At 36.3% G+C, this 25,486-nt stretch overlaps 2 protein-coding genes across 3 annotated transcripts in view; one reads left to right on the top strand and one right to left on the bottom strand.

The window, feature by feature from the left end:
- Ten-a (Teneurin-a transmembrane protein) overlaps positions 1 to 25,486 on the top strand; it is a 928,723-nt gene that overhangs the window by 78,401 nt on the left and 824,836 nt on the right. The gene's annotated exons all lie outside the window — the stretch shown is intronic.
- Positions 1 to 25,486, bottom strand: part of LOC111513795 (scoloptoxin SSD14) — a 79,002-nt gene that overhangs the window by 13,108 nt on the left and 40,408 nt on the right. Inside the window, exons 2-5 of the mRNA XM_074176157.1 lie at positions 20,842 to 20,898; positions 16,877 to 17,035; positions 15,752 to 15,972; positions 1,015 to 1,210 (exon numbers count right to left, since the gene is read on the bottom strand). Of these exons, the coding sequence (XP_074032258.1) occupies positions 1,015 to 1,210; positions 15,752 to 15,972; positions 16,877 to 17,035; positions 20,842 to 20,858 (593 nt within the window). The 5' untranslated portion in view covers positions 20,859 to 20,898. The remainder of the gene's footprint in view (positions 1 to 1,014; positions 1,211 to 15,751; positions 15,973 to 16,876; positions 17,036 to 20,841; positions 20,899 to 25,486) is intronic.

Below are 25,486 nucleotides of genomic sequence, written 5' to 3' on the forward strand. Positions count from 1 at the left end.
ATGCTAACATAGAAAAATAATTGTTTATAAATTTTTCGATGCCATTTTTATAGTAGGATTTTTCCTTAGCCCCAAAATTGGTCTCAGTTTCGACGATCGACGCTAAATTTATTCCAGGCGAGCATTTCTTTGTGATATGACAACAGGAGAAAGTCACTGGAAGCCAGATCTGGAGGATACGATGGATGCAAAAACAATTCGAAGTGCAATTCATGAAATTTAGCCATCGGTTTCATTGATTTACGGCACGGTGCATTATTTTGATGAAGCAACATTGAATTTTCATTCAAATGGATCCGTCTTTCTGCGATTTATTATTTTCTACGTTCCTGTAACGCTATGTAACAGTCGTTGTTGATGGGTTTCGCCTTTTCAAGATGGCAGATGGATATTATACCATGCGCATCACAACATACTATAATCATAACTGGTATCTCAATCGCCACGATAGAAGTAACCAGAAGAGGAATTTCTGGCAAAAATATAACAATCTGTTCTGATAGCAGACAAGCCCAATTAGCATTGAACAGACAACGTGTTACCTCAGGGCTAGTACTAGAGTGCCACACAGATTCACTCAGAGCCTCGGTAGATAATAAAATTATACTGAGGTGGATTAAAGGGCACGACAGGAGTAAAGGTAATCGCATTGCCGACTCTTTAGCCAAGAAGCGGCTGGATTAGGAATTTCAGGATCCATTGGCACCTACGGCCTGATGACTTCGACAATTGCGGAAATAGCCAAACGTCACAACCACGCTCAATCCTTAAAGAGATGAGATTTCACACAAGGAATTCTTTTTTATCCATTCTCTTCAAACCAATGAAAGTTGCTTCACTCGAAATGTTCTATTCCACCAACTAATAGTCCGACAGCTGTGAAATGTGTACACTTGTCTTCAGAAGATTAGGGTTAACTGAAAATCATATGGAGTTGATACTAGTAGCGTCATCTGTGTGTTACACTACGAACTTTTCAGCGTATTTCATAACTGCATAATAAAAACAATCTACCTCAGTCCAGGGTCTATGAACACGAATTCTTTGGATCGTTCCACCATCTTTGCCGTAAACGGGTTCATATATATACCATTTTTTGATTTCTTTATCGCATCTTGTGGAAGCTGTGACCAACTGACACCACCACCAAAGGCTGCATATGCCCGCCAGTAGCCAATAAGTTCTCCTGGTACAGCTACTGACAAGCCACCTGATAACAAAAAAAGGAATGGAAAGGAGTATGTTTTCAGAGAAAAATAATTTTTGAAAAGAAAGGTTTTGGCTTTCTACTTCTTCAGTTTTGTACAAGAACAATCTGGGGATCTTCAAGAAAAGGATGAATACAATTAATTTCGAACTGAACTGTGTAGATCATGCAAAGAAGTAAGTCTCAGTGTCTCATATACAAACTGGAAGAAAAATCCCTCTTTTACTGTCCTCCTCCGCCACTGAGGAGTACAAACTGAAAAGAAAAAGTGTTTTTTGTATAATTCAATATTCATATAAAAGTTATTGTTTTCAAAGTAATTTACTTTCGTGTAATGGAATGTTTATATAATAGTAATAGTAACCTTTATTAACCATATGTGTATGAAATCTAACAAAAAAGTAATAGTATGGTAAAAAGGAGCCCGATCAATCAAGACTGGTCTCCATCGGGAACCTGGGATACAAAATGAACAAAAAAACCACTAAGATTAAAGAATAAAGATTTGAAATGACACAAAGATGAGTATTTATATAATTATCATTGGAAATATAAAGGGGATTTAGGAAAGACATATTAACTGAAATTTATGGTGATTACATGAACTTATATAACCAAACATTGCTCCTCAAAAAGTTTTTTCTGTAGGTGATTACGAAACCTGACCACTGACATTATTTTTAGATTTTCAGGGAGTGAGTTGTATGCTTCGATGAGATTGTAAGAGACGGATTTTTCGAATTGTTTAGTGCGGTGATGGGAAATTGTGATTATTTTTTTATGCCTTGAATTTAAATTATGAACGTCTGTCCTGTTTATGATTTTTTCAGTGAGATAAGAAGGAGTTTTATTTATTATCACTTTATGTAATAGAGATAGGCCATGAAGTTTCGCCGATTACTCGTAGACAACCATTCCGTAGTAACTAAGGTATGAGAGATTCTTTCGAACTTCCATATACCAAAACAAAAATAAGTCTTAGGCAGGGACTTTGCAGTTTTTGGATTCTAGATGTATCTCTTGCAGTCAGACAGGGCCCATGAACGAAATCGCAATAGCTGGCTTGGGATAGTACCAGAGAGTTGCATAAAAGAGTTTTGAGTGACCTACTCATAATATGTCTATGACCATATAAAATTTTAAGTTTTGCGTGAGATTTCTGAAGTATAAAATATACATGATCGGAGAATTTTAACCTACTATCGATAAATAACCCAAGGTTTTTAGACCTATCTTTCACAGTTAGGTGATTACCTTCTGATTGAATGTTTATATCAGGTGGATCAATAGGTCCAAATGATATAACAGACGATTTCGATGGGTATATAATCAAGTCATGTTTCTTAGAAGTCTCTACAATTTGAAGCAGGTCTTCATTGATTTTCTATTGAAACTCTGCTAATGCGTTTGAATCGAAAAAATAGTAGATTTGAGTGTCATCTGCGTAAATATTGATTCGTGGGAATTTTAAAGAATTGAAAAAATAACATGTGTAGATAGTAAAGATAAGAGGACCGAGAATCGAACCTTGTGCTACTCCACGTGATATAGATCCATCGTCAGATGAAACTCTCTGTAATACCACTCTCTGAGATCTTCCTGTGATATAGTTTCTGAAGAACTTGAGTGCTTGATTTTCTAAACCTATGAAGTGAAGTACCGAGAGCAGTATATCGTGATTAATCGTGTCAAATGCTTTATCATAATCTAATAATACTAAAACACTGATCTTTTGTTTGTCTAATTCCCTAAATAAATCGTCCGTTATATTTAGGAGTGCTGTGCCGCAGCTATATCCTGGTCTAAATCCTGACTGTACTGGGGAAAGGATATTATAATTATCAAGGTGGTCACGTAATTGTATTTCAATGACCCTCTCTAAAACCTTGGACATAGTTGGCAGGATGATGATGGGTAATTGTTTCGAAAAGGCTTCTTCTTCCAGTTACTGAAAATGTTTTCTTTGCATAAACTACATTAAGTATATCTTTGAATAGTTTGTTCCAAAATCAACTACTTTGTTTCTTTTGAATATTTTCACATTTTTACATCAAGATGGAAAACTAGAAAGCAAGAGCCTTTCTTTACCAGAAAAAATATGCTGGATAATCCTATAATCCCAAAAAACATATACAAGATCATAAAGGGAATGGAAGAGAATAATAATTAATATGAAACAGTATACATCATCACTTCGGGATTCCGTTGTCTAATATGATATAAACTGATATGATATGAATTTAAAAGATCAGCTGAAAATAACAATTTTATCAAGCAAAAAACTGAAATTACAATAAAATGACTTTCAAACAACAACCAAAAGAAAATTGAACTGTTAACACGAGCTGAAAAATTGTAAACAAGTTCTACACTACAGAGCTTCTTGGCAAATGCAAAGGACGAAGTTGAGAATTCGGAAAAGTTTGGAATTTACGAAACTGAATGTAAGGACTGCGATGTGAAATATTATGGATTACATAGGATTACATAGCAAGAAGCCCCGAGTCTGGTTGAGATACGTTGGCGACACTTTCATAATATGGAGCCATGAAAATGCAGAACTAGACACCTTCCTGAAGAACATCAACAACGTCCTTCCATCACTTTCTCAATGGAGAAGGAAGTCCATAACTGATTGCCATTCTTAGACGTATTGGTGAAGATGACCGACATAAAATGGAAAACATATGTATACCGAAAAAAATACTCACACGGGACAGTATCTGAACCAGGAATCCAACCACCAGCAATCGACTAAGAGAGGAATCATCAAGACTCTAGTAGACCGTGCTTTCAGGCTCAGTAATATAAAGAACGGTCTGGAAAAGGAACTAGGCAGCATCAAAAATGACTCTCAACGGAATAGTTACTCCAAAGTGATGATGGAACAGACTTTTGATAAAAGACAGTACGAGCCTCACAAGGAAGAGAAGCCGCCACAACCAGTACTTGTACTTCTCTACATCAGATGATTGTCGGGAAGGATAAGAAAAATTGGGTCCAAGTATGACATCAGAATCTGTTTCAAATCTGGGAACATTATCCGTAGCAGCCTCACGGAAACCAGGCCATCAAACGCGGACTGCGATTATAAGAATTGCATTCACCGGATACCCTGCAATTTCTGAGGAACTGAGAGGCCATCGAAAGTTTGCATTGCCGAGCACAAGAAACACACACAGCGAGCAGAAACCAGCAAATCAAGAATAGCAGAGCACCTTTGGACTCATCAACATAACATCAAGTGGGCTCAAGCTGAAAGCATCCACAAGGAGGAACACTGGTTTAGGAGAAAATTAAAAGAGGCCGCATATCTGTTGTTCAACAACGCATTCAACCAAGCCCGCGTAAAGATACGCAACATATGGAAAACTCTAATCAAGCGGAACACGACCAACTTCCGTCATACGGTCAGCTCCCGCTGAAACCAATGAAGCGGTGAGAGGGAAGAGGGCAATGACCTATAAATAGTCAGATCTCGGAGGAATAAGTCCAATAGTTCGTTGGCACCCAGACACTTCCCCAGAAGGTGGAAGCATGCGGTCGTCGTCATGATCCCAAAACAGGGTCAGAACCCGCTGTTCCCGCAGAACTACTGCCCGACCAGTTTACTCTCTTCGGCGGCTAAGCTGACTGAAAGAGTTGTTCTTCAAAGGCTCAACGAAGAAGTTGAGGACCGAAATGTTCTGCCTGATGAACAATTTGGCTTCAGGAGAGATCATTCCACTGAGGGACAGGTTCTGAAGCTGGTCGAAAACACCATCCGCGAGTAAAACACCAACAAAAAAGTGCACATTGTCCTATTAGACATCTCGAAGGCCTTCGACCGTGTTTGGCACGAAGGTCTTCTGCACAAATTAAATGCGCTCGACCTGCCCCGGGGCTTCGTCCGGTGGATCGGGTCTCTCCTGAAAGACAGGACATTTCAGGTTAGAGTAGAGGGATCTCTGTCTGATAACAGAGAGATCCTTGCTGGAGTGCCACAGGGGGCTGTGCTCTCTCCGACGTTGTACTCACTTTACACCAGTGACCTTCCGAGGCCCGAGCGTGTGAAGGTATCTCTGTACGCCGATGACACGGCTCTCCTCTCATCTTCCATGGGTCGAGAGCTCGGCGTCGTCTATATGCAACGTGCATTGGACGACCTCGAGCGCTGGTACCTTGATTGGAAGATCCAAGTGAACCCGGATAAGACTCGGGCAATAACCATGGGAAGATTGAAATCTTCTCCGGCCAGAAAAGTGAGAATCTCTGGAAGGGAGATTGAATGGCAAGCGCGGGTGAAGTACCTCCGTCTTTTAATAGACCGCAGGCTCACTTGGAACCCGCACATAACGAGCGTCAAATCAAAGATCGAGGGTCGAATAGCACGTCTGTACCCTCTGATCAATAGAAAATCTAAAATGAGTCTGAAAAACAAAATTACAACCTATAATACGATGTTTAGGCCTGTCATCTATGCTTCGTGCGGAATGAAGCCATCCGCAGAGATTTGCAGCTGCCTTCTGTTCGGCAGTCCATTCAGTCGAGAAATCAGAGAGTTTTCGATGGTGCAGAAACTCATGAAAACTCATCAGTCAGGGAAGCTATGGATTACACTGCAGACGACCCCTCCCGATGTAGAAGGCCCCGACACTCTGTCGAATGAGCCCCCTATATCTTCCGTTGAAAGATGAACAACTTTTTCATCCAACCCACCCCAGCCAAGTAGGGGTACACCGTGAAGGGCGGTACTGATGTATGAGGACATTTATGCCACCATACCATCAACACCCACCATCAGTGATGACCTGTTTGTCCTTCTGGCAAACATCAGTTCAAAGGGTAAGGAAGCCAGGCTCCAATCCTACTGAAATCAAGACGACGTGCAGTTATCAGTCGAATTCGATTGTGGATACTAACAATCGGAACGTACTTGATTTGGATTATTTTAGTTTTCAATTTTCATTTCTTGTTAATAACTTTTTTAAACTTTTTTTAATTTTTATTAAATTTTTTTAATTTCAATCTCGTGTTGATATTTCAGTTTTTTGATTTTCTGGTTGTTACTAGTATTTTTTCATTGTTATTCCAGTTTTTTTTACCTAATATAATTGTTTTGTTTTCAGCTAATCTTTTAAATTTTGTACAGATTCTTTCAGGGATTTTAAATCAATTTATCAGACAATGGAAGCCCGAACTAATCAAATGCACCACGAAACATTGTCGACCACTTTCAAACAAATGACAAAATTGGCTGTATCATCATTGGTATTTCATGAATATGAATATGAAGCTGCATTTTCCCTTTGAATCTGTTAAAAAGAAACTGTAAAAATCTGTTTTTCCGTTAACTAACCGTCGCCTCCGTAAGAACGGCAACTCTCAAAATTCGAAACTTATGCGAGCTAAGGACTAACAAGGTCTTACCTTCAAACATGTGATTACTAACACGGGTTGGACGAAAAATAAGAAGTGAAAATCGATCGTCCGGCGGTTCGAACCACCGGTACACAAAGCGGTGGATTGAGTGAGTGAAGCAAATCACCCACATCAACCCACCAGGCTACCGTTCTTACCAGACGGGTGCAGAATCAGAAAGCAATTTTTTTCAATCAAGTGAGCGATATCTCTTGGGTTATTTGTGTCTCTGGAGATTCTTATAACAATTTCATGAATGAACTTCAATTCTTGGGGGTTGAAGGTATCAAACGTTTCGATTCCCATTGTAGACACTTGTATGCTCGTTTTTTCGCCAACTGCGCTGATGAAGCTGGGAGAGTTTGATAAAATCTATCAAGAAAAATGTGAAAGGAGCTAATGGCGGGTTGAAAAACCATTTCACATTTTTCAGCGTACAAAATTCCTTTATTTTATTTTGGTCAAACGATTCCAAACTTTTTTGAAGTTCTCTGTCACTTCCTTTAAAATTCCCTCCATTGTCATTAAACATCTCTTGCGGAAAACCAAATTGTCGAAAAACATGAATGAAACCATCCGTGCTCAGGTCGTGAGCAATCTCTAAGTGAATTGCTCGTGTAACCATACAAGTGAATATCACCCCATATCGCTTCTCCCGATTTCTCTTGATTGAAACTAAAAGAGGTCCAAAATAATCAACTCCAGTTTTTATAAAAGGTCTCACTGTCCGTTCTATTCTACATGTTGGAAGCTGTCCCATAATCGGAGGTTTCGGCAAGGATTTCCTGTTCTTACACTTTTGGCAGGTTGTCCAGCAACTGCGGATAGCTTGTCGCATACGTAGTATCCAAAACTTTTGTCTCATGCTATTGAATACAGTGTCTTGTCCATGGTGATTGAACTTCTCGTGATAATAAAATATAAGCAGTTTCGTAATTTTGTGTTTCGGGTCTAAAATTACACAACACAACAAAGTTTTCGTTTCGGGGTTGAAATTAGATGATTTTAATGTATTTCCACGTGTTAAAACCGAAAATGACCATAAAAATGATATATTAGCTCTTGTTTTCAAGATATAGTATCATTATATTATATATATGTATATTGAGTTTTCAACAAATGAAATATTTCATCACCAACAGTTGGTACACATGTTTGTTTACATAACACTCCTCTCATCAGCTGTTCTTAAGTAGTAAACATAACCTATGTGAGTTTGTCAATTGTACGCATGTGGTTGCTATTGAAATTATGGTGTGAAGTTGATTTTTGAATTAAATTAAGTGCTGATCTGAAATGCCTCGAAAGTGTGTGAATTCTGTCGATAGCTTTTGCTATATATGTGGTGAAATAACATTTAAGGCTCAGAAACGTAAAATGACACCTATCGTTAAGACAGCCTATGAACATTATTTTGGTGCGAAAGTTGGGGACCAAGATAAATCATGGGCTCCTCATATATGTTGTAATTCTTGTTCCGTCATATTGCGAGAGTGGCTGAAAAATAAAAACCGGGCAATGGCTTTTGCAGTACCTATGGTTTGGCGTGAGCCTACCAATCATACAGACGACTGTTATTTCTGCTTAACTCCTCCCATTAAGCAAGGTTCATCTATGAAGAAAAGAGGAACGGTTAAATACCCTAATCTCCCATCTGCTCTTCGGCCTGTACCACACTCAGACAATTTGCCAGTCCCTTCTCCACCCCAAAACTATGAAATTTTAGAGGAAGGTGATGAAGACTGTTTAGAAGAAGCAACCCATCCTTCTACATCCTATGACTCTGATTTTGTGGTTAGCGATAGATCTAGTGATCCGCACAGAATTAGTCAAGCAGAGTTGAGTGACCTTATAAGAGATCTTCGCTTGTCTAAGGAAAAGGCTGAGCTGTTAGGGTCAAGACTACAACAGTGGAATCTTCTAAAACATGATGTGAAAATATCTCAGTACAGACAGCGTCAAAATTTGCTTCCTTTTTTTGAGAAAAAAGAAAACCTCGTAGTTTGTTCTGATGTTAATGGTTTGATGGACTTCTTGAATTTGGATCACACTCCATCTGAATGGAGACTGTTTATAGACTCTTCAAAACTAAGCTTAAAAGCTGTACTTCTGCATAATGGAAATCAGCTACCCTCTATTCCTATAGGTCATGCAGTTCACATGAAGAAAATGTATATAAATATGAAAACATTTCTCCAATCAATCAAATATGAACAACACAAGTGGCACATCTGTGGTGATCTGAAAGTCATTGCTATACTCCTAGGAATGCAACTAGGGTTCACCAAGTACTGTTGTTTTTTGTGTCTGTGGGACAGTCGGGATAGAAAATCTCACTATAAAAAAGTGAACTGGCCTACACGAGACCTAAACCCTAATGAGAAAAATGTAGTTTACGAGCCTCTTGTAGATCCTAAGGATGTTCTCCTTCCCCCATTACATATTAAGTTGGGACTAATGAAAAACTTTGTGAAGGCCATGGACCAGGAAGGACAAGCTTTTAAGTACTTGAGAGCAAAGTTTCCCGGGTTGAGTGATGCTAAAGTCAAGGAAGGCATCTTTATTGGGCCTCAAATCCGTGAAATCGTAAATGATCCTGCTTTTGACATGATTTTAACAGGAAATGAAAAAAGAGCCTGGGAAGCCTTTAAGGGGGTTGTACATGGGTTTTTAGGTAACAAAAGAGATGATAACTTCACAGCATTGGTTAAAGAGTTTCTTCAAAATTACCACTAACTTGGATGCAACATGTCCTTAAAAATTCATTTTCTTCACTCTCATCTTAATTTCTCCCCACAAAACTGTGGAGCTGTGAGTGACGAACATGGAGAAAGATTCCATCAAGACATTGCCTTAATGGAACAGAGATATCAGGGCCGTTGGAATGAAGCAATGCTTGCAGACTACTGCTGGTCTGTGTGTAGGGATGCTCCAGAAGTGTTTTATAAAAGACAAGCTGAACGACAGCGATCTTACAATGAATCGGATGGACTTAATTGAAATTTGGTGGTACAAACGTCTTTTATTTGTCAAAACACTAAGAATAATATTTTTTTTTATCAATTCTGTACTTAAAATATTCTAAAAGAAACATAACAATATTGTACTTTCACTTTTCACGTATAGTATAACTACTCTTTAAGATTAAGTACTGTGTATCTCAAAAACCAGAGCTAATAAAAATTTTTCATTGTTATTTTCGTTTTTATCACCCCAAAATTAGTAGAAATTGACTAATTTAGTGTAGGAAACATCCAAAAAATATTTTTTTGTTGTGTTGTGTTATCGGTCTTTTCACATATTCATCTAAAAGTTTGGAGTTATCTAATCTTCCACCCGATCTGATCAAGCCTTCTTCATCAAGGAAACAATCCAATGTATACAGGCGACTCGTATTTTTCACAATGCCATGAATTCTCAAAGATTTCATTTCTTCACTAAATGTTTCCTCTTGACATCTGCTAAGTAGATTTTTTTTCAGCTTGATTTAATTCTGATACTTCTAATTCACCAGAAGTTTTTGCTCTTGTTTTACAATTTTGTATGAATCTATATATCCAAGCGGTTGATCTCAATAATTTTTGCCACTTAGAGAATTTATTTGGATCAGTCGTAACTGCATTTCCTTCATCGTTCATATTTACATGAACCAGTACATTATTTTCTTCTAAGTCTACTTTTTGTCCATTATTATTTGTTCTGAATTTTTCTTCAACAGGCCAAAATTCTGCGGTCATGTATAAAAATTCTGGTCCCTTTAACCACCTACAGTCAGGAGAAAAATTCATCTTCGAGTACTGCTTTGTTGCTTCATCTAACACGTTTACTTTTGTTCCAACATATCTCCAATCACAAGTATTCGTGATCTCTTGAATTTCTCCCAAACGTTGCGCTACGAACATTTTGAAGCGTCGAGCTTCCGATCGAATCCAATATAATACTGTTTTCGAGTCAGTCCAATATATTGTATCATCAATTTTCAAGTTCAAAACGCTTTTTAAGCTTGAACCGTGATCCAATTAATGCTGCCTGTAGTTCAAGTCTTGGTATAGATAGTGGTTTTATTGGTGATACTCTGGTTCGTGCGTTCAAAAAACAAACTTTGATGCCATCTTTTCCAGACCATCTCAAATATGCGACACTTGCATACGCATTCTCAGAGGCATCACAGAAGATATGAAGCTGGATTTCAGAATCGGACCTATTCATTTCACAATATTGTCTTGGCAATTTAAAATCATCAACTTTCCTCAAATCTTGTATGAATTTCTCCCATTTGATAATCAAACTGTCTGGTATTTCGTCGTCCCATCCTATCTGACTTCTCCATGTTTTCTGTAATATGATTTTACCTTGTATCAAAAAGTTTGCGAGATATCCGAGGGGATCGAAGACTGACATGACGATCTTGAGTACTTCTCGTTTTGTCGGTCTTCTGTTACCTTCCAATAAATTTTTGTCAATTTTATGGAATTTTGTTTTGAATTGAAAGATATCTTTTTTGGGGTTCCACCATATATCCAAAATCATTTCCTCTGAAGAATTCAAATTTTCGTCAAATTTGGCCAATAGTGAGTCATCTATGTCTTGAAATAAAATCGGGTTATTGGAAATCCAATTACATACACGGTGTCCCTGGACTTCCTCTTTTCCTCTCGGGAATGTATAGATGGGGTCAAAATATCACCAGTACTTCATATAACTTTTTTTCCTAAAATCCTTCGTTACCAAGTAACGGGCCCACGAAGTTACAAAATGAAAAATGTTTTTCTTTGATAACTTTTCAAGTGAATATTCAAAATCATCCAAATTTTGGTAATTGACTAAACAAATGAATTCCTTCGATGAGCTTTCATGCAGGAGTCAGTTGTTTTGCTACAAAGTCAGGAACGGACTACCCCCGATGGTCCACACCCCAAAACTTTGAAACGACATATATTTTTCAATATTTTTCAACAAATTAAGGTTACTTGGACAATTTTATGAATAAAAGTACTCGTGTGGAAAGTCGATCGGAGCAACGAGTCTTGATAAAAATGTAGTTTCACTCGACGACATCAAACCCGCTCGTCCACCATTATTTGAAATGAATAATTATCAAAGCAGAAATAATAATGATAACGTTAATTCAACAACATTTATCCTGAGATGTCTACCATTATTCGAAAATATTAGTTTTTAAGGAAAATGGAAATGATAGGTAAAATGTTCATAACGAATTTTTATAATGCAAACACGTTTAACTAACGAAACTCAAGAGCCTCAAGAGCAAACAGAAATGAAAAATCCGCTACAGAAACTGCTCGATATGACCATCTTCTCTCCCTATACATTTTCTTAGTCTGCGAAGACACCCTCTCTGTACTTGAAATAACATTCCAGGGTCGTTTCGTATGGCTTCACAATGTAATGTTATTCTATTCAACAATGCATCTCTTGTGTGAATAGGTGTAGCGTAAACAAGGTTTTTAGATGCCCCCAGAGAAAGAAATCCAATGGATTTAAATCCGGAGACCACGATGGCCATGAATATGACCCACTTCTACCAATCCATCTATTGTGGAAAATATGGTTCAGATGGTCACGCACGATCAAACTAAAATGAGGAGGAGCGCCATCATGCATGAACCACATATCTCTTCGGGTTTGCAATGGAACATGTTCCAAAAGTCCATTCAAATCGTTCTGAATGAACTCCAAATAACGTTCTCCATTCAATCGGTCCTGTAGAACGAATGGTCCTATAAGATGGTTTCCTATGATACCAGCCCAAACATTCACGTTGAATTTCCGTTGGTGTTTGGTTTGCAATATCCCATGGGGATTTTTTTCGGCCCATATATGGAGATTATGAGGGTTGATACCTCCATCTCTACTGAAACCTGCTTCATCAGTGAAAAAAACTCGATTAATAAAAGTCATATCCTCTCTTTGCCTATCCATGAACCAATTGGCATATTCCAGTCGTGCTAGAAAATCTTGAGGTGTCATGGCATGTACCTTCTGGATGTGAAATGGGTGGAGCAGTTGTTCCCTAATTATTCTATGAATAGTGGACTTGGATGTATGGAACTGTTCTGATAGATTTCTGATGCTCATTGAAGGATCATCAGCGACGGCTTCCAAAATATTTTCCTCCAATACAACGGTACGTACAGTCCTAGGAGCGCCCTCACCACCCCGTTTTGGCAAAACTGTACCTAGAATAATATCGAAATAAAACAACGTGCTCAAATTAATTATCAATTATTACATACCTGTCTCCCTCAAGCTGCGATCGACACGCTCGAATGTTTCTCTTGACGGTACCGTTCGATTGGGAAAATGCTCGGAATACAGACGACGAGCTTCTGCAGCATTACAAAATGCTCGTCCATAAAATACATGCATATCTGCATATTCATTGAATGTAAACTGTTCGGCCATATCAAAAAAATTCAAAATATCATATAGAATATTGACAATACAATGATAGTCATATGACAACGCACCACTCAATAAAACAAAATCGCATTCCAGTTTCTCATTTTTTATCAAAACTTTCTAAAATGTTTTTTTGTCAACATCTGTGAAAGAAATGGAACATAATTATTTCCTGGATATTTTTCACCTGATCATGTGCAGCCGTTTTTGTAGTTCATTCGTTTGCTTTTTATTAGTATAGTAAATATTTTTTCCGATGTGCGTTTTTTCAGCTAAATTTAGATTCGTGTTAATGAGTTTTTCCCATAAAATTATAATTATCAGTGAAACTCCTCAACAGTTTAGCTGTGAAGAAGAATTTGAAACATTCGAATGTTGAGTTTCATGAGATTCAGATAACTGATCAACACGAAACGTGATTATTCCACACGTATTATGTACATACAAAATATGGAATGAATTCGATATTTCATAGTAGAGTAGCTTGTTAGTTTAAAAACACCACGAATCTACAGAACTTGATATTTCTTTTGAAAAAATATCTGCTATCACAATTGTGACTTAAACTTTCATATAGGTACTGTACTTTTTGTTTATGACTTCATTTTAGCATACTTTGTATTATTCCTGTTATAAATGTTGTTGAATTAACGTTATCATTATTATTTCTGCTTTGATAATTATTCATTTCAAATAATGGTGGACGAGCGGGTTTGATGTCGTCGAGTAGAACTACATTTTTATCAAGACTCATTGCTCCGATCGACTTTCCACACGAGTACTTTTATTCATAAAATTGTCCAAGTAACCTTATTTTGTTGAAAAATATTGAAAAATATCTGTCATTTCAAAGTTTTGGGGTGTGGACCATCGGGGGTAGTCCGTTCCTGACTTTGTAGCAAAACAACTGACTCCTGCATGTAAGCTCATCGACGGAATTCATTTGTTTAGTCAATTACCAAAATTTGGATGATTTTGAATATTCACTTGAAAAGTTATCAAAGAAAAGCATTTTTCATTTTGTAACTTCGAGGGCCCGTAACTTGGTTACGAAGACTTTTAGGAAAAAAAGTCATATGAAGTACTGGTGATATTTTGACCCCATCTATACATTACCGAGAGGAAAAGAGGAAGTCCAGGGACACCCTGTATAGTGAATCTACCTTTACTATGTACATATATTACGTCCCTTATCAATTGTTTTGCCTCCTGGACATTATCTGCTCCCACAAGATAATCATCCATATAATGATCATCGATGATGGCTTTGACCGCTTCAGGATATTCTTCTTGGAATTCTTTGGCATTTCTGTTCTTGGCCTCCTGGGCTAAACACGGGCCACACGATGAACCAAAAAATACCACATTTATTTCATATATATCTGGATCATCATCTCTTCGCATTCCTCTGTATAAAATTCTCTGTGCTGATCTGTCTTCTTTCCGGACATTCACTCTCAAAAACATTTCTTTGATGTCTGCTGAAAACGCATATCTTTTGATTCTAAAATTCAGAAGAATTGTTTGAAGTGAATTGAACAAATCCGGTCCTGTCAGCAGAAAGTCGTTTAAGGAATTACCATTACTTTTCGAAGAGGCATCAAATACGATTCGTAATTTATTGGGATTGTTTGGATTCATGACACCTAAGTGTGGCAAATACCAGATTTTTCCGTCGTTGAGATTATCTTCTGCATTAGAAATTTTCGATATATAATTTTTCCTAATCATATCTTCAAACTTTTCGCAATACATTCGACCAAATTCTTCATCTTTGTACATTCTCCTTTCCGTACAAACGAGTCTTCTTATGGCATTTTTTTTACTTTCCGGTAAATGATGATTACTATTTTTCCAAGGCAGTCCTGTTTCAAACGTGTCACCTATTCTCCGCATTGTAGAATCCATAGGTCGCTGGTTCAAATCCGGCTCGAAGGACCAATTAATGTTGTATTTTACCTGGAATATCTAAGTTAAATCCGGCCTCGAAGAACGAAATATTGAAATTCAATGTCAGTCAGAAAAGTTTTTTTTATTCTCTTTGTTTTAGTTACAACAACTGAACATCAAACTAAATATAATTATATACAGGGTAAATGAGAGAGTAAACAAATAATAATGAATATAAATACTGAACAGAAGCTGTTGAACCACTAGATACAATTGTTTTTTCAATTCTTTTGCAGAATATTCTCGAAAGCTTAATTTCGTAATCAATTTTGTAAATGATGCAGGAATCTTCCCTCACTTTGATATTTGAATTCATGTTGAGATTTTCATAAATCGTTCACGTAAAATTGAACAATCAAATCAGACGAAATTCAAATAGTAGTTGGTTACTGTTACTAACCGCTTTTTCCCAAAACATCACTATAGTATCGAATGTCATTGTTCATTCTGGTCCCTTTCAGGATAATTGAACTGAAGAGTGTAGAAGAAGGTTGAATGGGATGTAAAGGTGATGTCATAGATGAATACTTGTGTTTTTATAAACTCGCAATTCCTATTGTGGACAAAAGGTTGAAATATTGCTATTTTTGTAGATTTGGAGGGCTGAACACTGAAAATGAGGAAGAACACCAGTTTTTTTCCGGTTCGTAATCTATACGTCAAAATACGTAAGTGAACTTGAACTTTTTTTCATAATCTGAGGATGCAGCCTATCCAAAATTTTACTTTAAATTACCCCTGTCCGAAGCAAGCGCAAGTCGCTATATTTACCAGTTTGGGCTAGTTCTGGTCGCCCGGAAAACATATTTTGTGTAGCGGCATCAGGAGCGACTTCTCGAGAATCCAAACAGTATACTCGGTTCAATGATTTTTTGTAAATTGTCATAAAAAATCCTCCACCCAAGCCCATAGTGCTTGGCATAGACACTCCTTCACAGAATAGGGTGGCTATTGCTGCATCCACAGCGGTTCCACCTTTTTTCATAATATCTCTGAAAAAAAAAACATTTGAACGCTATGCTATACTGATACTTCTTGAACTAAAGAATCTGTTTCAGGATGCGGCAATGCGATTTGTCCAAAATTTCATTTTTATATTACACTGTACGAGGTACGGCTAGAAAATAAGTGGTCTAGTTTTTTGGTACAAACAGTGCGAGTCTCGAAGTCAGATGCCATATTGCCGGGTCGCACAATCAAAACACGAACAGAATACAATGTTGTCAAGTTACAATGATCAGAGGAAAAATAAAAACGGTACTTTTTTTTAATCATTCAGTGTATGTCTCTTACAGTTGCTTCCAAGCTTGAGGATTGTGTAATGTCTGATTTGAAAGAAGGCCAAATAGATGAGTTGTATTTATTGATAAAAGAATGTACCTTTCAAATTTAATTTTTTTGATTTGTGATGAGTGGAAAAAAGTATGTGAATCAAACATTTTTCAAAAACCAGTGCGATATTTTGAATGCATGTTATATGAGATATTTTCACAAACTAACAGAAATATTCATTTTTGTGATGAATATTCATTAAAAAATTTATCGGCATTGATGTTGTCGTCTTCGTATTATGTACTTGTGTTGACGCTTCTTCTAATGCTCAAAACACTTCTAAAATTCAATCTTTGGGATAGTTTCAAGCCTTTTTTAGCCATGCGCTTTCAATGCCATCTACGCTTGCGAAACGACAGCTCTCCAAGTTGAGAGAGTAGAAACAAAATCATACAGATCCATGTCTGGTGAGCATGGAGACTGCATCATTGTTACAGTATTGTTTTTGGCTGAAAATTGACGAATAAGCAACCTCGTATATTACACCTAGTATATTACATGTTCTGAATTGATCCTTCCTTCTTTCCTGCTTTGGAAATGACTACTAAAATTTTATTTACTTACATTCCAGCTTCAGCACATCCTATCCCGTTTGTTGATACAACTCCTTTGGGAATTTGTCCTGTGTGAAAGTCTGGTTCGAAATTGTTTTTGAAACAGGATACCTCCGTACATAGTAATAAAACTGGTACTAATAGTATTGATATCGCTGATCTACCGAAGCTGAAATATGAACGAAACTTTTTGTTATTTCTTTCACAAGCTCTTGGATATTCAATAGACCAAAAAATAGTGAACGGAATTGACGTTAATATTTTCATTGAATTTTTTTGACGTTTACTTGCTCTGAAATTTCTTGTTTTACATAAATTGATGAGAAAAAATTATGAAAAAGATTAAAAGCTCATACCCAGAAAAATTAAAAACATTTTTTCGACAAGACTGTACCTACGACTCTTCTTTTGAAAAATGTAAATTTCTGAAAAACGCCTCATTCTGCATAACCAAAACCTCAATTTATCATTATAGAACTCTTGCAAATTATGATAGGGTCTATCAGCCAAAAATGTTTTTTCTCTTAATCTAAATATTTTGTTGGTCAAATTGGCCTGTCTTTCGACTGAGGACAAGTGATTAAACATTTTGACCGCATTGTAATAAATAGAATTCCTGACCAAATTTGTTAAAAGCATGAAGCCTCAAATAGGGAAATGTTTTTGTAAATGAGGCAAACCGATTCCAAAATGAACAAAGCAATGACTGTTTAAATATTTTGCTCAACGAATTTGTGTTTTCATGAATCACGAGGTTTTATCTTACACATATACCGTTTCTTCAGTACTAATACAGACAGAAGTGCTGATGAATTGATTACTCCCCACAACAGTATTCCATAACGAAGGTAGGATTCAACGAGGGCGTAATACATCGTTCTGGCAGTTTTAATTCCCAAATGTATTGAAGTTACTCTCACTGTATATCATTCAGAACAAATTTTACTTTCAATTTGTTAGATATGTTCGATAAATTTGGGCCTATTGTCAATGTGAATACCTAGAAATTTAGATTGAGTCTCGTTCTTGATCACTAAATTATCACCAAATGACAGGTTATCAAGAGCACATCTGAATGTTTGTTTTGGTGATAGTGAAGGATGGCAAAATGGCATCACACCACTCCTTGATTTTGTCATATCATTAGATATCGCATTTTGTAAATAATTTGAGTTATTTTTCTTTCACAATATCGTCGTGTCATTAGCGAAAAGAGTGGAATTTCCAGAAATGCTCAAATTTTCAATGTCATTGACATATAATAAGAATAAGATGGGCCCAAAAGCTGATTCATGTGGAACAACACACAAAATTTTCTTCTTTTCTGAAATTCCTCCTGTTCTTACCATTTGATTTCTTCCTGAAAGGTGAGATTCAAACCATTTGAGCGTTATTTTTCTGCTGTCACATTGGTGAATTTTTCTCAGCAAGATTTTATGATCAACGCAGTCAAACGCTTTAGAAATATCACAAAAGACCGCAGCTGCTGCATTACCAGAATTAAACTTTGAATAAATATCATAAAGAAATGAAAAGATGGCATCGTGCGTATTTTTATTGTTTTGAAAACTAAACTAGCTTTCACTTAAGATATCGTGGTGTTGTACAAAAATCGTCAGACGTATTTTCAGAAGTTTTTGGATGACTCGAATGAAATGAATGACAACGTATGGAAGGACAACGTACGTTTTCAGAAAATTAGAAAAAATTAAATTATGGAAAGAGGTGTTGATTAGAGGTACCAATGTTTGCAGAGCCACAATTGGAAGATTTTGAATAATTTTTATGGAGATTCCATCATAACCAGTTGCATTTTTATTCTTTATATTCCCAAGAATTTCTGTTAATTCACTAATACTTGTATCGTACAATGTTAGGTTATCCTCAATTCTGACATCTTCAAGACTTAATAAGGGATCGTAAGGTACTACTATATTCTTACTAAGGCTTTTGGAATCGAACAATAATACTCATTGATTTCATCAGGACTAAGTGATATTCCCACATGTCTTTTTTTTATTTTCCCGTAATATCACTAATAGCAGATCATGCTTATTTCAGTTTATTAGTTGAAAGAAGCCGTGGCAGACATTTGATGTTATATTCTACACATAATGGCAACAATAGTTATCTCAAACGAACTATGATATCTCAGAAATACTTTGTTCTATTGAAATTTGAAGATAGAAAGTGCTTAATGGAAGCCCCCTACTTTGAGGGCCGGCCAAAATTTCAGCAATGTTTGAAACCTCATGACTATCACAATAAATAATAAATCGATGACAAATTCTCATTTAATAGAATATTCTTTTGGATAGAAACCTTTGGCACATTATTAACAAAGTTAAAGGGCAACATATATCTAACAAAATATCTGAAATAATTTTGGTCCTAACTGAACCAAAAAACATGGCCCCGGTGTTTGGACGATATTTATCAACAATGAAAACTGATAAGTTGAATGAATATTATTTTGGTCAACAGTTTTCTACACAATGAACCACAGGTCAATTCAATCCTGCATCAATGTTTTTTAACCTGTCACAAAGGGCGAAATACTTGAGGTTATAAACTCATTACCGAATAAAAAATCTACAGGTCCTGACGAAATTCCGATTTTAGTAATTGAAGACACCAGTGGAACAGCTTTCAAGCATATTATCAATCTGTCCATATTGCAGGGTAAATTATCTTCTAGCCTCAAATTAGCCTCTATAATTCTTATTTTTAAAAAAGGTGATCCAAGTAATATTGAAGATTATAGACCAATCGCTTTACTGAACATTTTTTCTAAACTGATAGAGAACGTAATGGCCAATAGAATCACAAATTTTTTTCAACACATATCAGGTTTTATGTGACAACCAGCACGGGTTCCGTAGTGTGTTATCAACTGAAACAAGCACGATATAATTTGTGCAATATGTCAACAACAAAATTGACTGTGTTGGGAATCACACGTTAAAAGGCAAGACCCCGTTAGTCCTTAGTAGAAGTTTCTCAACTTCTGAGAGTTGTCGTTCGTATGGGGCGATAGCTGATTAACGGAAAAACAGACAGACTCTGGCGAATTTGTGATCTAAATTTTCTTAGATCTTACTAGGGCTTGGTGTCCGCGGCCCAATCAATGAGTGGATCGTGTCCTTCCTCGAACGAAGAAAGTTCATTATTGAGATTGATGACCTCATGTCGGAGGAATTTGAAACAAATATTGGTACACCCCAGGGAAGCGTACTCGGACCTCTAATTTTCCTCATTTTTATTAATGACCTTTCCATTCACATATCTCAAAGAAGGGTACTTATGGATGCAGATGATACTCGCATTACTGTGTCAGATACTTCATCTGAAGGACAATGCGAAAAGTTCAACACAATCCTAATGAAGTTCAAGGACTGGTGCTTCAAAAATAATCTTAAGATTGATCATAATAAGATGGAATATACAGCGTGACTCACGGTCGCTCTGGTATTTTAATACTTTTTTGTCGATAATGTCCTATACCTATCTCTATCTGTTTTCGAGATGAAAAATAAATTGTGCTAAATATGGTCCAAAACATAGCCTTAATTGAAATCAAGTACATCAGTACTCTCAATTCATGAGGAGTTGATATTTTGATGATAGTTTGGACAAACTCGATATATTCAAATAACACCAAGAAATCGACTCCATATCATACAGGGCGTGCTAAAATTACTAGTATTTCCATTGTGCACATGCGGTTTTCGACTTGATGTTTCATAACATTCAAGAATGTAGTATTTTTTTTGGCCGTTATTTATGTTTGTCATTTTAATTGTACACAGTCATCAGACACAATACAATTTGTGAAATTGGAATAATTCGATCTATTTATTGTTAATACGATATAGATGCGAAGAATTTGAATTTATGACTTGTGTTGATATCTATTTTGAAAACTTTATTCATGTCAAATGGCACCTCTGGCATTTTCACAGAATTTTAACTCACCTGAGAGTGAATAACATGTTGATTGGAGTTCCACTGGTTACCACTCACTTGCAGTACCTGAAAAAATGCATATATGAATGCTTTTCAAGACTTTTATAGCGAAAATAATTGTTCATTGAACTACGAAGATATTTGGAAATGCCGAAATATGTAAATTTCATGACGATGTTCAGCGAATCAGAACAAAAGCAGAGCACTGACTTTGAAAAAACAAAAACAATTTCGAAAAATGAGCTTGTTGATGGAAATTATTCATGCATTGAATGCAACAGATAAACTGCTATAACTAGCAGTATATTATTCATAATATGTAGTCCAAGAGTACCTCAATTATAAAAAAAATACAGAATTTCTCTCACAGGTTGATAGATTAATGAATTCACTATGAAACCACCGATAGGCATTATGTTTTTTGAATTATCATCAACATCGTTTTTGAAGTACTATACCTCCAGAAAATTACCTTTTGATAATTTTCCAACGGCACCGAAAAGTTTCCACTTCATAGCTACCAGATTGACATACGAATCTGTTTTCTAGGCAGAAATGAAAGCAATTCTGCAGTATTATAAGGCCTCATTTGGCATTGATAGATAATTAATAGATATAACATATCATGCTCTTTCAACAGTTTTGCCCGTTTGTGTGAGTCTACTGTGGACTGTAATATAGTGAATACTCGTTCAATTCAATCAAAAGGATCCCCATTTGTATCAGTTCGCATTTGCAATGTAACACAAGTGTTTGATTTCGTCAGCATGAAAATTCCGTGATCGGGATTCAATTTTTGGTAATTTTGTCGATTTTCTCACTGTGGTTTCGCAGAAAGTTATACAGTAACCATGGCCTTTTCTTGGTGGATTTCCGCTTTTGGGAGGTATCCTGTTGTCGTACATAATCCACTTTTCTTCATATGTAACGATCCGATCCAAAAAATTATCGTTCTGGTTGCGCGAAAGCAAATAAGAACGGACTTAAAACACTAATCAATACAGTTTATTCTACGATTTTCACTATAAGGGTTTTACAAAAACCGCGACACGTGTTTCGCTATACAATAGCTTCTTCAAGCATAACTGAGAGTTAGTTCTGAATTACAACCTAATATACTATAACCTAGTATCTATTCGTCTACCTAAGTAATAAATCTACCTGAAAAAATATACCTGAAAAAGTCAGGTATCAGGAGTATTTGAATTTGTTCATTTCCATATTCTCCAACAGGTTAAGTTTCAAACCTTTCTTCTGGAAATGTAGGGGTTTGTATTCATGGTTGAGTTCATGTCCCTCTGAGATTAGATGACTGGCATGTGTGTAATTTTTCCGTTCTGAAAACTATATTTGTGTTCCTTTATGCGGGTTTTGAACGTTCTTCCAGTTTGACCTATATAAAACGGATAGGTACTAGGTTATAGTAAATAAGGTTGTAATTTAGAAGTAACTCTCAGTTATGCTTGAAGAAGCTATTGTATAGCGAAACACGTGTCGCGGTTTTTTGTAAAACCCTTATAGTGAAAATCATAGAATAAACTCTATTGATTAGTTTTTTGAATTGGGATTTTCATCAAGTATCGGTCAGTTCTATTCAATTAAACAATAGACTTCAGAACGTTACATTTTTTGTCGATCGTTCAGATCATAGAGCACCCACTTTTTGAGCTTTTTGACTCTTCCAATACGTTTTGAATAATCAAGAAGTGCATGGGAGCTGACGATCAGTTATTCTGCTATCCCACGGACCGTTTGTGATGGGTCAGTCTCCACCAGAGTCCTCAACAAATCTTCTTTCTGAATAATTTCCTTTTGCAATCCATCTTGCATGTCTCTTGCAATGTGTCTCTGAAGATTTTGATAGTAAAGTGCAGATTTACATCATTTATACAGGTATATGGAAAGCTTTTTGTCAAATTGACTTCTTCACTTTTCCCAAACATCTATCAAGACCTTGGTGTTTCTAAAAGCTTAGTAAAACTCCTGTCAAAAACGTCCTTGACAAAAAACTGTATTTTCCGTTTGAAGGCCTCAAATCTACCTACAACTTCGGAGTATCGTGAAGCTCGAGTTTAGGGCATTTTTGTTCTGAATTAACCAGGCATTGATAGTGTTTATGAACGCACTGTTCGACATTGGTTTGCGGAATTTCGTTTCGGAGATTTTAGCCTCGAAGATAAGCTACGGAGTGGTCGACCTACAGTTATCCAGCACAAGGATATGAGGACCCTGTTGAAGACTGACCCATCACAAATGATGCGTGAAATTGCGAAAAAACTGGGCTTCAGCTTCCATACGCTTTTTGGTGGTTTAAAACGTATTGGGAAGGTCAAAGAGGTCAAAAAGCAGATGCCCCACTATTTGAACGATCAACAGAACTTGTCGAGTTCCAAGGTCTGTTCTTTTTTTCATCAGTTCAGACTTCCGTTGTCTAATATAATCGTAATATAAATTGATTTGAAATCCCTGAAAGAATCTGTAGGATAGCCTTCTCCCCGGAGAAGAAGTTTATAGTACACATAATGTCCGCAAAATATTATACTCATAATCCTCCACCCCCAGATTAAGCATACGCTTTGAGAACAGATTAATTGGATTCTGATATAAATTGAATCCATCATTTCGTTCCCTATCCAAACAAGGAAAGGGAGAGTGGGAAAGGTCGGTTTCAATTCGACTGAAGCCCTGGGAATTAGGGGATGGAGTTGATATGAAAACAATACCCTTGAATCTTCCAGATAAAAGTTATTCATACTGACTTTTATTTCTATCACTGGCACGGAATTTTCAAATGCATTATGGATATAAGTGAAACCTGATTTCTCTCTTGACTCTAGGACGGTAGCGTGGCGGGTTGACGTAGGTTGTCAGTTTCACTCAGTCAATCGAACGCTGTGCGAATCGGTGGTTTGAACTGCAAGGTTGTAGCGTATAATTTTTTTTCATACAACTGCACAAGCTAACCGCAGTTCTTCGTCTGGCGGCATTGGGTCATGGGTTCAAACTACATAAAACGATTTTATTATTATTACTACGTTACCTTTTATTTTTTTGATGGTCAATTGCCACGGAGGGCCACTGAAGTTTTTGGTGTTGTGGAACTCAGAAACCTTTTGAGTATTGACAGAGAGTAATGAAATAAAAGTTTAAAATACCCAATTGAATTTTAATAATAACCCAAATACATGATATACAATTAGATGAGTATATACAATGAATAACAAAGTAAATATAAATTTTTTTTATACTGATCAGTCTCCAAATTGTTCGATTTTCAACCGGTTTATATTATTAATGTAATATAATTAAAATAGAATAATGATAATTTTCAATCAGATGATACTTATATATAAAATAACTTCAGAACATACTTAAAACTAGGTGAAACTGACCTCAATAATCTTCACAAAGTAGTGGTGACATTCAAGTGGATATAATCTTTTTCGTTCATCTGAATGGAAACTCAGACGAAAATATAGAATCAGGAATGATCAAAATGAACTGGACACGTCAACATATGGTCTCAAAACCAAATGGGCTCAGCAACTGAGCATTTCAGCGACTGAGGGGTGTTCAGCAAAACGATGATCCATCAAAATCTGCTGCCTTTCGCATTGAGAAAAAATGGAAACTTGGGAAACAGGAAGCTCCAAAAGTACGTTCCAAAACAAAGACCCTGTGAAATAGGTACATTTTACTACCCATTTCATGTTTATTATTTTGCATAAACGGAAGGAATTTGAAATTGTCGTTCCGATATAGAACGGTTTTTCTTAAAACAGTTTTTTTACATACCTCTTGACTCCAGAGGGATTTCAAACCAAGATAGGTCTTCAAACAAATAAACGGATGGAATACTGCCTGTACCTGATAGACATACCATCAAACACCAAAAATAGAGCAGATTAATATGAGGTCTGAACCTCTCAACAGATACTGCACGACTTTTCATTTTTCCACAATTTCATAAAAATGGTAATCTTCAAAACTTTTTTCGTTGGACAAAAACTAACTCTAACTCTAAAACCTTCGGCTTCAGTTGAAACTTTGCTCAACGTACAGAAGTGTAATATCCATCTCTCTTCAATACATGTCAGAATGAGTACAGAATGAGTACAAGGTTATAAACAATTAAAGGTCGCACCATGAACATTGGATGAACGGGATTGGATGATTTCAACTGACGCAAGAGCAGAGGACGGTGTAGAAATGTTAACTAGATTGGGTCAACCTTGAAGATTATAATAGTGGTCTGTGACTCAAATGTAAACAATGAACACCTCTCCGGAAAGATTACTTGAGATTCAGTAAGATCATGAACATCAAATGTTACGATTATCACAACAATAGAAAGAAATGAACAATTATATACATGGTATAATACATCAGGTGAGTGAGATAGTATAGCACTGAACAAATTCATCGAATGAAGGTAATTAGGATTGAATTATAAAACTATTTCTTTATTTTATGTGTACTTAAAGGAGACAACAGGTAAGCTCTAGAATATCATTTAATTGAAGAATTGATAAATGAATTTTGGTCTTATTTCAGGTTATCACAACACTGTACTACTGGTAAGTAGATTCATCAAGGAAAACATAGTGACACTATCAATTTACAAACAAAGCTATAAATTTTATGCTATTGTATT

Source organism: Leptinotarsa decemlineata, unplaced genomic scaffold, assembly GCF_025532065.1.
Source record: "Leptinotarsa decemlineata unplaced genomic scaffold, Ldec_3_MD MMD2_tig00001621_RagTag_RagTag, whole genome shotgun sequence".
NCBI classification, from domain to species: Eukaryota; Metazoa; Arthropoda; class Insecta; order Coleoptera; family Chrysomelidae; genus Leptinotarsa; species Leptinotarsa decemlineata.